Source organism: Microtus ochrogaster, chromosome 8 (assembly GCF_000317375.1).
Source record: "Microtus ochrogaster isolate Prairie Vole_2 chromosome 8, MicOch1.0, whole genome shotgun sequence".
In the NCBI taxonomy this organism is placed as follows: Eukaryota; Metazoa; Chordata; class Mammalia; order Rodentia; family Cricetidae; genus Microtus; species Microtus ochrogaster.
In genome coordinates, this window is record NC_022015.1 from 18609139 (window position 1) to 18624202 (window position 15064).

At 47.3% G+C, this 15064-nt stretch overlaps 1 protein-coding gene across 2 annotated transcripts in view; it reads right to left on the reverse strand.

Moving 5' to 3' along the window:
• Gsg1l (GSG1 like) overlaps positions 1-15064 on the reverse strand; it is a 205189-nt gene that overhangs the window by 28615 nt on the left and 161510 nt on the right. For both annotated transcript variants that reach the window (XM_026781551.1, XM_013347743.2), the window contains exon 4: positions 10932-11043. In XM_026781551.1, coding sequence (XP_026637352.1) covers positions 10932-11043 — 112 coding nt within the window. The remainder of the gene's footprint in view (positions 1-10931; positions 11044-15064) is intronic.

A 15064-nucleotide genomic window follows, 5' to 3' on the forward strand; every position in this document is an offset into this window, starting at 1 on the left:
AGGGATAGAACAGAGGATACAGGGATAGAACAGAGACTACAGGGATGGAACAGAGGATACAGGGATAGAACAGAGGATACAGGGATAGAACAGAGGCTACAGGGATAGAACAGAGGATACAGGGATGGAACAGAGGCTGCAGGGATGGAACAGAGGCTGCAGGGATGGAACAGAAGCAAAGAAACTTCTGGGCAGAAAGGCAGGCTGACTTGTAGACCATGTCCACACCCCATCTACTCTTCATGTAGGGCTTTCAATCAGAGCAAGTGCTACCCTGAGCTAGCTCAGCATTGCACATTCCAGTTATCACCCAGGAACTGGGACTCTCTACTGTGCAAGCTTTTCCCATGCTTCCAGCTCAGCTGTTTAATTCTCACCTCCAGTGTCAGTTCCTCAGCCCCTACTCGCCATCTCTAATAAGCCTCAGTCTTCATCACACCATAGAATTTCCTTGAATCCTTCCCCCTTTAATTATCCTTTGATTTTTTTAATTAATTAAAAATTGTAAGATACTTATAGATTCAAATGAAACTGTAATACACACAAAGAGATGGGAGGAGTTTTATTGTCTTTAGCTAGTTTCCTCCAATTACAACATATTACAGAATGAGTGCAACTGTGATACAATATCAGGACCAGTACAGATGGAAGTTTCTGTCCCACCAGGTCCCATGGCTGTTCAGTCTCAAAGAAATACGCAGAGGCTTACATTAATTATAAACTGTTTGGCCTACTAGCTCGGGATTATTATTATCTAACTCTTACAACTTAAACTAACCCATAATTCTTGTCTATGTTTAGCCATGTGGCTTAGTACCTTTTCTCAGTAAGGCATTCTCATCTTGCTTCCTCTGCATCTAGCTGGTGACTGATTTTTCTGCCTTTCCTCTTCCCAGAATTCTCCTAGTCTGGTCACCCCACCTATACTTCCTGCCTGACTATTGGTCAATCAGCATTTTATTAAACCAATATGAAAGATTAATTTTTATAATGTACAGGAACATTAGCCCATAGCATTTCCTTTTCTTTCTTATCAAAACAAAAACCCTGAATCTAATCTCTTTTGTTTAGTTTTTGTCCTGACCATTATCTATAACAACTTGTAACCAACATGCTAAACAAGGACAAACATACATAATCCTTTTTTAAGGGAATGTGGGGATAGTTTTCTAGGCTACTTCCTGTTGATTGAGGGTGCTCATAATCTTATAGGGACCCAAAGAAAATTTAGGATTATGGTCAAGTCCTGACTGGAGTATTCTGTGAGACTGAATTATCTCAGCCAGTAGCCTTGAAGCTGTTCTGGATGCAGAACTCAGAAGAAACTGCAACAGAGGTGCTCTAGAATGTTGGGTCATCTGGGCCATCTGCTTCTATTGGAGATTTTCAGGGGTCTTCCTTGATTCAACCTTATTTTTTTTTAACCAAGAATAAATCCACAGACTCTCATTTCCTGTGGAAACAAAAGTAAAGCATCTTCTCCAAAGAAGCATATCTTTTTACTTAAAATTTGAAGTCAAGACGTTTTAAAAATATACAGGTTATATAAATCTAGCACAATTTATAACCAGACGTCTTTAGGCAGCTGTTACTCCTTCCTCAGCAGTCAAACAACTCAAAGACAACACAATACATACAGTATCCAGATTCTCTGTGCATTTTACATTTTACATGGATTTTTTTTAAAAAAACTATTTCTTTTATTTTTATTTTTTGGTTTTTTTTGAGACAGGGTTTCTTTGGTATCTTTGGCTGTCCTGAATCTCACTCTGTAGAACAAGGTTGGCCTCAAACTCACAGAGATCTACCTGCCTCTGTCTCCCAAGTGCTGTCATTAAAGGTGTGTATCACCATGCCCAACTATTCTATTTCTTTTTTTAAAAAGGACTTTCTCTAACCTTTTTCTTTTCTCTTGTTTTGAAAAGAAAAAAGGGGGAAATGCTGTAGGATAACATCCTTGTACACTGTAAAAATTTGTCACTTGTATTAGTTTAATAAAATGCTGATTGGCCAGTAGCCAGGCAGGAAGTATAGGCAAGGTGACCAGACTAAAAGAATTCTGGGAAGAGGAAAGGCAGAGACAAAGCCACCACCCAGACACAGAGGAAGCAAGATGAGAATGCCTTACTGAGAAAGGTACCAAGCCACATAGCTAACATAGATAAGAATTATGAGTTAATTTAAGTTGTAAGAGCTAGTTAATAATAAGACTGAGCAATAGGCCAACCAGTTTAAAATTAATGTAAGCCTCTGCATGTTTATTTGGGACTGAATAACTATGGGGCTGGGTGGGACAGAAGCTTCCATCTACAACCAGGGTACTTCCTAATCACAATCAAACTACATCATACAGTGGATCCCTCTTTTTGTCATTTTAGAGTCACATCCACTTTCTTCCTGACTTCCTCTGGCCGTTGGTGATCCCTACTCTGCTCTTCATGTTTAGAATCTTACCATTTGCAGAATTTGATACATGTGGAATCATAGAGCATGCATGTTGAGACTGGCTTTTTTTACTTAGCACTGTTCTGGGAGTGACCCAAGTTGTATCTATCAATAGTTTTCCTATATGTATTGCTGAGAATGTGTGTCTCCCACATCCCACCCGCATTTGTGTGGGTCACTATTTGTTATTTTAGCTGGCTTAAGCGAGGTATGGCTCTAGCTTTTCGTGGTTTTAATGCACATTTCCTAATGGCTCAAAGTGTTGAATTTTTCGTTTGCTTGTTTGTGATCTGTATACCTTCTTGCCTGATCACTTTTTAATTGAGGGGTTTTGTTGCCCTTTGTGTTCTTCTTCATTTGCAGAGTCCAGTTCTTTCTGTGTACTAGGTGGATTGGTTGCTTTTGTGTTGCTGTGATAACCACAATCAAAGGTAACTCAAGCAATAGAGAGTTTACTTTGGCCCATGATTCCAGAGGGTTAAGAGTCCATCAAGGCAAGGTGGAGGCATGGCAGCCACAGCAGGCCTGGAAGCTGGAGCAGGAAGCTGAGAGCTCATATCCTCAACAGTAGCACAAAGCAGAAAGTGCTACCATAGTGTGGGAATATATAAGTACATCCTGCCCCTGAGGATGTACTTCCTTCAGCAAGGCTGTACCACCTTAACCCCCAAAGTGGACCACCAACTGGGAACCAAGTGTTCAAATACCTGTGCCTCTTTCAAGACACCATGTCAGAGCAGCCATTTACCAGATGTGTGGTTTAAAGACTCTCTCTTGCAGTTGTAGCACGTCTCCACAGCTTCCCAGAACACACGTCTAACGCTGATGAAATCTGATTGGTTAATGTTTTTTCCTTTTATGCTTTTGGTGTGAAATCTAAACATGTTTGCTGAGTCTTCATACCCAAAGGGTTTCCTCCTATATTTTTCTAAAACTTTTATAGTTTTACATCTTATGCTTAGGCCTGTGGTCTGTTTTAGTGCAGAATTTGCATGAAGGTTGGCTTTCTCTGGGCGTCCAATAGCTCCAGCAGCATTTGTGAGGAAGTTTGTCCACATGCCACTGAACTGATTAGTACCTAGTCAGAAATTAAGTGGGCATTTGAATCTGCTCCTGAGTCCCTTTGTTCTGTCCCATTGATAGGTGTGTCTACCCCTCCCCCCACACTAACATCAGTATGGATTACTGTAACTGTAATAGGTCTTGAAATTGAGTAAACTGAGTCCCCCTGTTTTTTCTTTAAAATTATTTTAGCTATTCTATTTCTTTTGCATTTCCATCTGCATTTTAAAACATCCTATCTGTATGTCTGTGTTACTAAAATTTTGATAAGTCCTATTAAAACCTGTATTCTCTGTTGAGAATTGCTGTGGACCTCACATTGAGTGTTTTGATCCATGAACATGGTCTACCTATTAAGATTAGTGATTTCTGCAGGGCAGTGGTGGTGCATGCCTTTAATCCCAGCACTCAGGAGGCAGAGGCAGGTGGATCTCTGTGAGTCTGAGACCAGCCTGCTCTACTGAGCAAGTTCCAGAACTGGCTCCATAGCTACTGAGTAATCCTGTCTCAATAAACAAACAAAAAAAGAGAACAAAACAAGATCAGTGATTTCTTTCATTGGTGTTTTCCAGTTTTTAGCATAGGAGTTCTAGAAATGCTTTATCAATCTAAAGCCTATGCATTTAATTTTCTTCCTAGTAGAAATATCATTATGCTTTTATTTTGTGTCCAAATTTTCACTGCAAGTTTATAGACATAAAACTGACTCTGTGTTGTCTTCCTCTTATGGCCTAAAGCTGTGCTTGATTCACTGATCCAGTCTGAGAAGCTTTGGCAGGTTCCTTGGCCATTTCTGCAGAGACAATCATTATCTGTCCATTCCTTTCTGATCTGTATGGCTTTTATTGCCTTTTATATCGAATTATGCTACCAGAACTGTCAGTTGAGTAACAGTGATGTTTTCAACATCATAGAGAAAATGTCCTTCAACATTGGTTCAATGCTGTCTACAGGTGCTTATCAGCTTTTGTTATCAAGTTGACATTCCCCATTCATCCTTGTTTTCTGGAAGAATTTTTTAGGAACATGAAATAGCTCAGGTACTTTTTCTGTATCACTTGATATGATCATGAGGAGGTTCCCCCTTTGGCTGCTAATGTGGTAGATGGCACTGATTGCGTTTCAAATCCTTCATCACTGGGTGACTCTCCTCAATACGGTCTATGTTTTCTCTCTCATATTCTGGACTCCTGCTTGTTATTCTTTTGTGAAGGATTTCCAAGACTATATTCAAGATATCGATTAGTCTTACTTCTCTTTTTTTTGCACTATCTTTGTCTGGTTTTAATATCAGAATAACACTAACCTCATGAAATGAATTGCTAAATGTTCTCTTGTCTTCTATTATCTGACAGAAAATAGGTATTAGTTTTGATTTAAATATTTGGCAAGGTATCCCAGAAAGAGCATGTGGGTCTAGAGATTTTTTTTGAACATTTTAAAACTATTATTTCAATGTTCTTAGTAGTTACTGGAATGCCCAAACTGGAATATCCAGTTACTTCCTGCTTGGTGAAAAGGACCAGTCTGTGTTTTCAGAGAACCGCATAGGTCCATCCAATCGTCAAGTTCATGTGTAATATGTCCTTCCTGTGCTTTTGATATCCTCAGGGTCTGTCATGGCTGTACCTCATTTTCATTTTAAAACACTAAAGGTCTGTCAATTTTATTCATCATAGTTTCTGAAAAGCAGAGTTTTTGCTTCATTGATTTTTTTTCTTCTTCTTTTTTCATTGTTTATTTTCAATTTTGCTCATTTCTGCTCTTTTTTCTTTTGCTTCCTTTAGGGTTATTTTGCTCCGTTGTTTTGTTTGTTTTGTTTTGGGGGTTGTTGTTGTTGTTGTTTTACAATCTTGGAGTGAAAACTTTTATTACTGGTTTAAAATATTTTCCCTCTTTTTAAAAAGATTCATTCATTTTTTTCATTCATGTGTGCATGCCTGTGTTCATGTGTGTGACCGCATGCGCACACGCGTGCAGGTGCTCATGTGTATGTGTGTGCACAGAGGCCCAAAGGCATCAAGTATCCCCCTCTCTCACTCTCTGCCTGAACATGTGGCTCGTATTTTGATGGCTAGGTTGGAAGCCCCAGTGATCTTACGGTCTCCACCCCGCTCAGAGCTGGGGTTATGTATGTAGGGGCTGGGATCGGAACTCCGGTCCTCACAACTGAGCAACAAGCACTCTTAGCCACTGAACTGCCCCTCCACCCCACTCTTTCTCTTTGATAAGCAATCACTCAGCGCTGTTCTGTCCCCTCTCGGTGCTACTTTAGCTCCACAAGTTTTGGGATGTATTTTCATTTCTTCACTTCAACATACTTTAAAGTTTTCCCTGAGGCCCCTCCTGTGGCTCAGGGGCTGTTGAGAAGCGTGTTCTTTAGTTTACAAGTGCTTTTTTCCATCTTTGTTTGATTTCACTGTGGCCAGAAAACACATTCTATCTGGGTTCTTTTTCTATGTTTTTTTTTTAACACCTGGAGTTTGTGAGTGGTCCAGGATGCTGTCTTGGCATGCTGCTTTACCATGCACATTCAGCTGTCATTGATGGGATGGTCTATAGCCCATGGATGCTTGTGTGTGTGTTTGAGATAGTCTTCACCTGCAGCCCTAGTTGATCTGCCCCTTACCAGGTACTCAGATTAGCAATGAACTCACATGGACCTTTCTGCCTTAGCCTCCCCAAATTCTGGGATTACAGGGGTAAGCCATCATGTCCGACTCATCTGGGGGCATTTCTGCTGAGATCCTGGATCTTGTTTGATCCTTCTACTTCAGCTGGCTTCTTTTAATCGCATTCTGGCAAGAAAAAAAGCCCTACCCCTGGTAACTAGCAAGAAGGCATAAGAACCAAAGTTTCCCACTAGGCCACCACTGCCATTTAAGGTGGGAAGGGATTCCTGACTTTTGCTGGGCAGGGGTCGGCCTTCCTGCTGCCCACCACACCTCTGCTGACATATACTGGAAGAAGCAGAGGCAGGAGTGTGCCATCCTGCTCCTCATTGCCTTCTATGACTCCATGAGAAAGGCAAAATCCCTGGCTCCCCACTGATGTCTCCAAGGGGGATGCATGGGGTGTTTGTTCTATCTGGAAAAGTCCAAGTCCACGCATCCCACACGGTCTTGACTGCACGGAATGGGAGGGCTTGCTGCTGACCTGTGAATGGGGCTCCCACTCAGCAAGTGGGGAAGCCAGGGGCCTCAGCCAGGTCTAAGTAATAATAGCTCGGCTGCATCCTCAACTCCCTCCTTTCCATGCTGCCCAGGGTGGAGAACCACAGGGATCCCCTGAATGGGGGCAGCCAGGTGACTGGAATAGCACCTTAACCTGTTCATCTCCATTAGCAGCTGGTGAGAGTCAGTGTTAATTGTCAACCTGACAGGAGCTGGAATCACCATGGAGACAGCCTCTAGGCATTCCCATGATGAGTGACTCGGTTCCTGGACACACCTGTGAGGAACTATGGTAAGTCACTTGAGGTGAGAGGTCCAGGCATTGGTGGTGATAGAGTTCCCTGGTAGCGAGGCAAGGAGGGGGTTCTGCGCTGAATGAGCAAATGAGTTAACTCAGAGAAGATGAAAGCTGGTTAAAAGCAGATAAAAAGGAAAAAAAAGAACAGACAAGAAGACACTGTTCCCCTCATGGGCTGGGAGTGGGGCTCAGGCTATATCCCATCAACTCTTATCTTTCAGTCCATCTTCTCCAGGCCCCCGGGTACCCGCACAGGGCACAGCTTGAAGCCTCTGGGCCGGAAACTTCTGGTGTCTGCAGTTCACACTGCTGAGCTGGTACAGGGAAGTATGGGGGTGGCTGGCCTGGTTTCACAGCTAAGAGCACAGTGGACACTTGGGGATGAGAGAGAAGGTGGTGTGGCTGTCCACCTCCTCCATCCCCTGGGAGACACAAAGGCACTCAAGAGTAGATCCGAAGGCACTGGTCTACCACTAGGCAATGGACCCCAGGCCCTGCACAGAGAGGAGACCATAGCTGAGCACCAAGGGAAGCCTCCCGCAGACAGCTGCAGACTGAGGGCAGACTGTTCGACACAGGGCACCAATGCCTACCCCAGGCTACCCTCTGAGCCCAAGAGCATTAGGAGCAAAATGGCTGCAGGGTCTCGGGGCTCCAAGGTGCAGCCGTCAGGACACCCGTGGGCAGCTGCAGCCCTTTCGCTGTACTGATCCTAGGCGAAAGGAGGACAGAGTTTCAGCTGACCACAGCCTCTGGGAAGAACACCAGCCAACCCACAAAACCCCCACAGTGGCCTTGGGGCCCTCAGGCAATCCTGGAGTACTGCAGGAGAGGTACCTGCTGGGACCAGCCTGCAGCATGGGTGTCCAGCGGTGAGGTTCCTGCTCCCATGGGGTCAGGGAGATGGAAAAGGAAGGAAAGGCAGTAGCAGGGCATGGGACAAGGGGCTCGTGGTAGAGAGTCACCTCCGGGCCAGGAGACAAATGTTTTAGGGACCCAACTCACTCTTCTCCTGTGTGGCATGGCTGAACTATTTAGCCTCTTTGGGTCTTTCAAGTGTGTGTGTGTGTGTGTGTGTGTGTGTGTGTGTGTGTGTGTGTGTGTGTGTTTGTGACAAGATCTCAAATGTAGCCCAGGCTGGCCTCAAGTTCATAATCCTCCTGGCACCAAGAATGTGCCACTAGGGCTGGCTGTTCTTGTTTACAGTCTGCAGAGACTGCCTGGAATGGGGCTTGCTTCTCCCCCTCCCAGTGTCTGCTCAGGATGACATCTGCACTCTCTTGGCCTTCCCAGCAGCATCGGCCAGGGGAGGCAATGGGACACAGTGGAGAATGCGGAGAGTTGGAGGGCAGAGGTCAGTCACTCTTGGTCCTGCTTGAGCTACAATGTCGTCACCTAACACAGCCAGTTAGGCGCAGTGCAGGCAGATCTCCCAACAAGCCACAAGCCAGAGACCTGCACTGCCATGCGACAGTCTAAACTCTGCAGCTATTAGAAAACCACCAGTTGAGGTTCAGGCAGTGGGCAGCCTCTGAGGCTAACTGTGGGTCTCCTTAGGAACACACACTGTTACTTACTTTCTGATCTCACAAGTGGGGCCAGCGACTTCTTGGGAGGCAAAGGCAGGCTGAGGGGGGCACTCACCATGTCTGGTCTGGAGCTGCTGGTCCACTCAGCTCTTACTCTACCCAGCCTTTGCTCCCAACTGGATGCCCACCACTGTCTTGCCCTGCGTGTTCTGGGTGGGTTAAAGGGAAGTAAGACAGCCAAAGAGAAATGCATCTTGGCGTGCTCCCCCAAATGTGGACTGTTGGACATCTGGGTTATGGACAATTGAATGCTGATGGCAGGGGTCCTTCATGGCTCCCGTTGTTCACAGAACATCAGTCTTGTACGGATACTAGAGGCTGACCTCACACATACCAACAAGCCTGCCAAGCCTGAGTGATTATCTCAGCCTGGGTGACCCCCAAAGCAAGGCCTCTTCTTTGCTTCTGTCTATGGGAGCTGCTAACAAGGGCCACAACCCCTGCTCCTGGCCTTGACCCACACACAGAGTGCACATAGTAACACAGGACCTCACACACCAGGCTGCGGTTCCCACCCGAGTCTCTTGTAACGCTTGATCGTGGGACATTGTCCCTAGGGACCAGCCACCACACACAGGTATCCTCCAGAGAATTCTCAGCAGCCCGCAATGCTCAGTGTCCCAGGGTCCTCAGTCTTATTTTTCCTGATGGACTTCAAGCTGGAGGCCTGGACCTCCTCACTCAAAGTGGGTCTCTTCCACCCTGAAGTGAGCCAGGGATGCTTAGGCAAGAATTTTAACAAATGGCCTCTCATATATGACGCAGAAGATATGGCCTCCTTTGGCCTTGGTGGGGCCCCACAGACAAGGAATGAGAAATGGGGCTGTCTGTCCTGCAGGCCTCTGTGACAAGAAGAGATGTGCTAGCCCTAATCCAGGCCTCATGGTAGGTGGCTTTAATCAGCCCTGTGGAATCTGGTGCTATATCGGAAGCAGTATGGGGAAAGGAGCCAGGTCAGAGGGAAACACAAGGCCCATGGTCAAAAACAAAAGCAGGCTCAGCTTGGGTGCCCAGTGCTACAGTGGAAGCCCTGGTTCCCACATAGGCAGCAGGAGGTCACTGTTCATGTGACCCAGGTTGCTCATGGCCTTGGTGGTAGCAGTCTAAGAAGTCTGCGGAATGCAGGTAAGGAACACCATGTCTAGAACACCTGCCGCTCATCACCAGTGGCCACCAGACCACTGGACGCAGGTCCCTTCTGCTACCAGGGCTGTGTTCCTCAGGCAGGTTTCTTGAGTTCTCTGAGTCTCCTGAAGTCAACTGTCCCAGAGTCCTGTTGGGACCCGTGGGACCCAAGCCACTACAGCCGCATCTCCAGCACCATGGAATAGCCACTGTGTGCCCAGAGTCACAGTGCTCAGGAAATAAGCTGAATAAGGCAGCCAACAAGTGTCCCCAGCCACCAGCACAAGGTCTAGACAGCCAGGCCAGCAACACTGTGGGCAAACACTCTCTGTCTGTTAACAGCTTGCTCCACCATTGTCGCCTGTGTCCTTGTGATCCCTCCACTCCCCATGGAAGGGATGAGACTAGGGTGCGACCCTTCGGCCTCTTCTCATTTCCCCAGGATGTAAACCATTGGCTCACAGGTGGATCCCAGAAGCCAACAAAACCACTCCCATTCCCTCCCCACCCCACCCCCACTTCCTACCCCTTCCCATCCCCCATCCTGCCCTTTTCGATTGCCGTACATTTATCTGTAAGGTGTTCTGGAGCGGTGCTTGGCAACCATCTTCAGCACCACTGGGAGGAAAGCTGTGATAGACTGAGGAAGGGGGAGAGAAGGTTGGGTCCCTGAGGAAGGCACCAGATCTCGAGCCAGCTGTGCCTGAAACAGGACCTGCAGGGGCTCACCCAGCATGCGGTCCACCTAGACACTTGGGACTCACTCCTAGCTCCAGAGGATGGCCTGCTTGAGCTGAACCGCTACTCTCGAGCCACTCCCCTATTGCTGTGACCATTCAAGAGAAAGAAAAGGACCTGTGCCCATCAGAGGGAAGTTGGGAACCTCAGCCCATGCTGGAAAAAGAGAGGCCTCATCTCTGCAAGACAGGGACACACTGACCATGTGGAAGTTGCTCACTACCGCTGAGTCCCATGGTCTCTCTGCTTAGACTGATGGAGCAGGATATTGTCACAACCCAGAGTTCCAGATAGTTGTATGTGCCCATGCACACAGCCCCCTTCCCCACCCCCGTCCCATACACCACCCACATGCTTGCTTCTGATTTAAACCAATGAGTAAGCACCCTTGTTCTTGTCAGCCTGGGCTTCTGCCATTCACAAGCCAAAGGGTCCTGACACACTCCTTTGTCTATTCATCATTACTCAGCCTCTGGTACCTGAAGGTCAAAGGTTACTTACCAGAAGGACCACCCATAATCCCAAGAATGAGGTCTCCAGTCTTCAGGGCCAAGGCTCACGGTGACCTGGAACACCTGTGTGTACATCATGTGAGCGACCATCCCCAGGAGGCCTGTGGAGCAGAGCAGGCGTCAGGATCCAGGGAAAGACCTTGTCCTCATCTCAAGCACCGCCCCGCCCTCAGCCACTTGCCAGCTGGCCTGTTAGAACTGGGAGAGTTCCTGGACCCCATGGAAGGGACCTTATGGGGAGCAAAGGGACATAAAAACAACTTCACAGATGTCTTTTTAACACAACCAGTATTTTGAAAAGGATGGGATAGTGTATAGTTTGAATCTTAAATGTCCCCATTGGAACGTCCCCACAGGTTCAAGTTTTGGACACTTGATCTTGATACAGTTTGTGGTGCTTTTATGGAAACTGTGGACACCTTAGGACATGCGACCCAACTGAAGGTAGCCAAGCTTGGATCCGTTATCCCTGCCTCTCAACCCGTCTCGTTCTCTGCCTCTTGGTCCGCCATGACGTAAGCAGTTTCTGTCATATCCTTGCTGCCGAGAACGAGCTGTACAGCCTGCCTCCCCCACCATGGCGGACTTAAAGCACAAACCCAAATAAATCCTTTTCCCTTAGGTTGCCGCTGCCAGGTATTGTGGTTACAGTGACCAAAAGTATCGCACGACACAGCTGAATGTAGCCGGAGCAACTGTGCTGTGGACTGTTTAACTCTGAGCGTGCGCAGTGTTGTGAGTCGGGATATCTCACCAGTTGGAGCACTCGGAGCTGGAGGAATACTGGGGTGGGCTCTTTTCTAACACATGTTTTCTGTGTGGTTTGGGGCTAAGCTCTTGACTCCTCTGAATTTCCCATCTTTCCATCATCCTCAAGATGAGGATTGTGGCAAGTGTGGGCGATCTCAAGGGACTCAAGCAAGGGCAAGTGTTGGTATCTGATGCCCACCAGGCACAAATCCTTACAGCCACTGGGATTATTACAAAACTGAGCACATCTCTTGGGGAGTGGGTTATAGACCGTCATCAAAGGCCTCCTCTATGGCCAACTGTAAGATACGGACTCAGTATCAAGGAGGGAGTGTCACGAGCAAGAAGGATACAGAGTATAACAAAAGTTACATTACTATGATGAAGGTCATCACAAGGATGCAGAGTATAACAAGGTCATCACAAGGATACAGAGTATAACAAAAGTTACATTACTATGATGAAGGTCATCACAAGGCTCACGCTCTAAATTCCTAACGACTGTCCTAAACTAATCTCCCCAGGCTGCTCACACGTGTGATTATCTTAGCTGAAGGTCAGGTCCAGTCTCTAACAGAAGTCTCTGATTTGAGGGTCAAGATCCAAGGGAGACCCCCCAGCAGATCAAGGTGGGGTCTCTCCAAATGTGCAGAGCAGAGCCTTGCTCTTGGTCTCTTATACACTGTCCAGTGGGTGGCACGGGGTCTAGGACTAAGTCTGGTTATCTTGAGTGAGTGATGTCACTAAGTTCTGGTTATCGGGTGCAGCTTTGGGTATAGTGGGGATCCTGAGTAGGCTGTTTTTAGACAAGTCTAAAAGGCATAGTTTCCTGTGCTCATTACAAGGAGACAGTCCTGATGAGAGGAAGAAAGGAGGCCAAGACATTCCAGTTCTCAGGTAACACCATCATTGAGGGAGTTGAGGCTGGAGTCCAGGGCAGGAACCTGGAAGCAGGAGCTGATGCAGGGGCAATGGATGAATGTTGCTTACTGGCTTGTTCCTCATGGCTTGCTCAGCCTGCTTTCTTTTAGCTCCCAGACCCAGGTGTGGCACCTCTTACAGTAAGCTGGACCCACCCACATCAATCATTAGGCCAATCAGATGGAGGCACTTTCTCAGTTGAGGTTCCCCTTTCCCAGATGACTCTAGTTTGGGTCAAGCTGATAAAAACTAAACCCAAAACCCAAACCAGGACAAAACACTAACCAGATTCAGATTGGCTTGAATTTTGTTGTTGTTGTTGTGTGGTTTGTTTTGTTTTGCTATAGTTTTTGTGGTTGTTGTTGGCCTACCATAGAGATCAGGGTAGCTTTGAATTTAATTAGTCTTATTCTGGGCTCACCACCACACCTAGCTCCAAAGTACTCTTAAAAGCTTTCCTTGGTGTGTGTTGTATACACTCATTCATGTTCAACTATGTATGCATGTGTTCAGATGTGCAAGTGTGGGGCCAGAGGCGTGTGGGTGTCTTCGATTGCTCTCCACTTTATGGAACCTGGTGCTCACCTATTGCCAAGACTAGATGGCCAGTGAGCCCCACTGGGTCCCCCCTAGCAGTGGGATGGCAGGGTACACCACCACACCTGGCTTTTTGTGTGAGTGCTGGTGATCCGCACCCGGGTGGTCTCTCTTGCCTGGCAGACACTTTACTGGCAATCCTCCTCCCAGGACTCCAGATAGGCTTATGACGAGGCCTCTTCCCCTGCTGCCTAGGCCGCTGCTGTCCCTCCTCTCACTGTCTCTCACACTTCGTCCTGCCGCTAAGCAGGAGGCAAGAGAGACGTGGTGATAAGAGAAGAGACTGTAGGGATGGCGGATGGAGTAAAGGGGGCAAGGAGATGGGAGGGGAGAGGATGCCTCATGCTTTGCTGTGTGGAAGTAAACATCTAACAGCAACAACAAAAAAAGGAAGGCAGAAAGGGAGGGAAAGTCCTACTTGTACTGTTTACAAGTCTCACAGCCAACCTTGAGCTACCAAGGTGAGGCCCCAAGAGTGGAGCAGAGGAGAGGTGTCCACTGTGGCCTCCTGAGCCGAGCCACAGCCCTCATGGCACCCCAGGGCTCTGAGACAGAGGAGTCCAGGCTGCTGTCAGTCTCGGGCCAATGGCAGGGGCAGAGTCCCCATGATGCTGAGCCCAGGCCTTACCAAAGCTTGATGCTGTAAAATATTGAAGAGCTAACCATCCCATGGCCACACTGTGTGCTATTGTCCTACTGAGCTGGGCGTCGCTATGTTTATTAACTGTTCCATCTTCCTCCCCTCTAAGTATGTGTGGCTGCATCATTCCTCAGTCGTGTGTGTGTGTGTGTGTGTGTGTGTGTGTGTGTGTTAGGGTGTAGAATGTGTGGTATGCATGTGTGGTGTGGTATATGTGTGTGTGTGGTATGTGATAGTCTATGTGTAGTGTATGTGTGTGTGTCTCTGGTATCTGCGTGTGTGTGTGGTGTGGCATGTGTATGTATGTGGTGTGTGTGGTGTGTGTGTGTGTGGTAGGTAGGGTGTAGAATGTGTGGTGTGTGGTGTCTGTGTATGTAGTATGTAGTATATGTGTGTGTATGTATATATGTGTGTGGTGTGGTATGTGTTGTGGGTATGTATATGGTGTGTGTACTGTGTGGGCACACATGTGTGCAGGTTCTTCTGGAGGTTGAGGAGGATGCTGGGTGTCCTGGTTTACTGTTCTCTATCTTAGTCCTTTGGGGACATGGCCTGTTATTGAACTTGGAGCTGAGCCGGGAGCCAGCAAGTCCCAGCAGTTCTGTGTCTGTGCCCCCACAGAATTGGTTACAGGTGTGCACAGCCTCATATACAGTTTCTGGACTTTAGAGTTCAAGTCCTTGTCCTGGCTCTGCGGTACTTTCCTCACTCACACGTCTCTCAGCCCAGCCCATGTGCATTCTCTAAACCTATACCTCAGGGACCTGGGAAGTGCTCAGTGGATCACATTCCTGCCATGCCAGCGTGAGGAGGTGGCATGCATGCTTCTGCAAGTCCAGCACTGGGGCACGGGTGGAGAGAGATGATCCCTGAAACTCACTGGCCAGCCTGCTTAGCTGCTCCGTGAAAGACCCTGCCTCAAAAAAGAAAGGTGGAGGCCAATAGAGGAAGGCACAGAGCTCAACCTTGGATCTCCAGGTGACATTGATACATGTAAACAGCCCACAGGAACACATACATCTGACATACACATGTTGTACCTACCACACCACAGACACACACTACACCCCCACACATACACCATGCCCCACAGACACACACCACACACATGCTCTCATACATATACCATACACACTCATACAAACCACATACACACCTCCAGACACATACCCTGCAGTCTCACAACACACACACACCACACACACACACACACA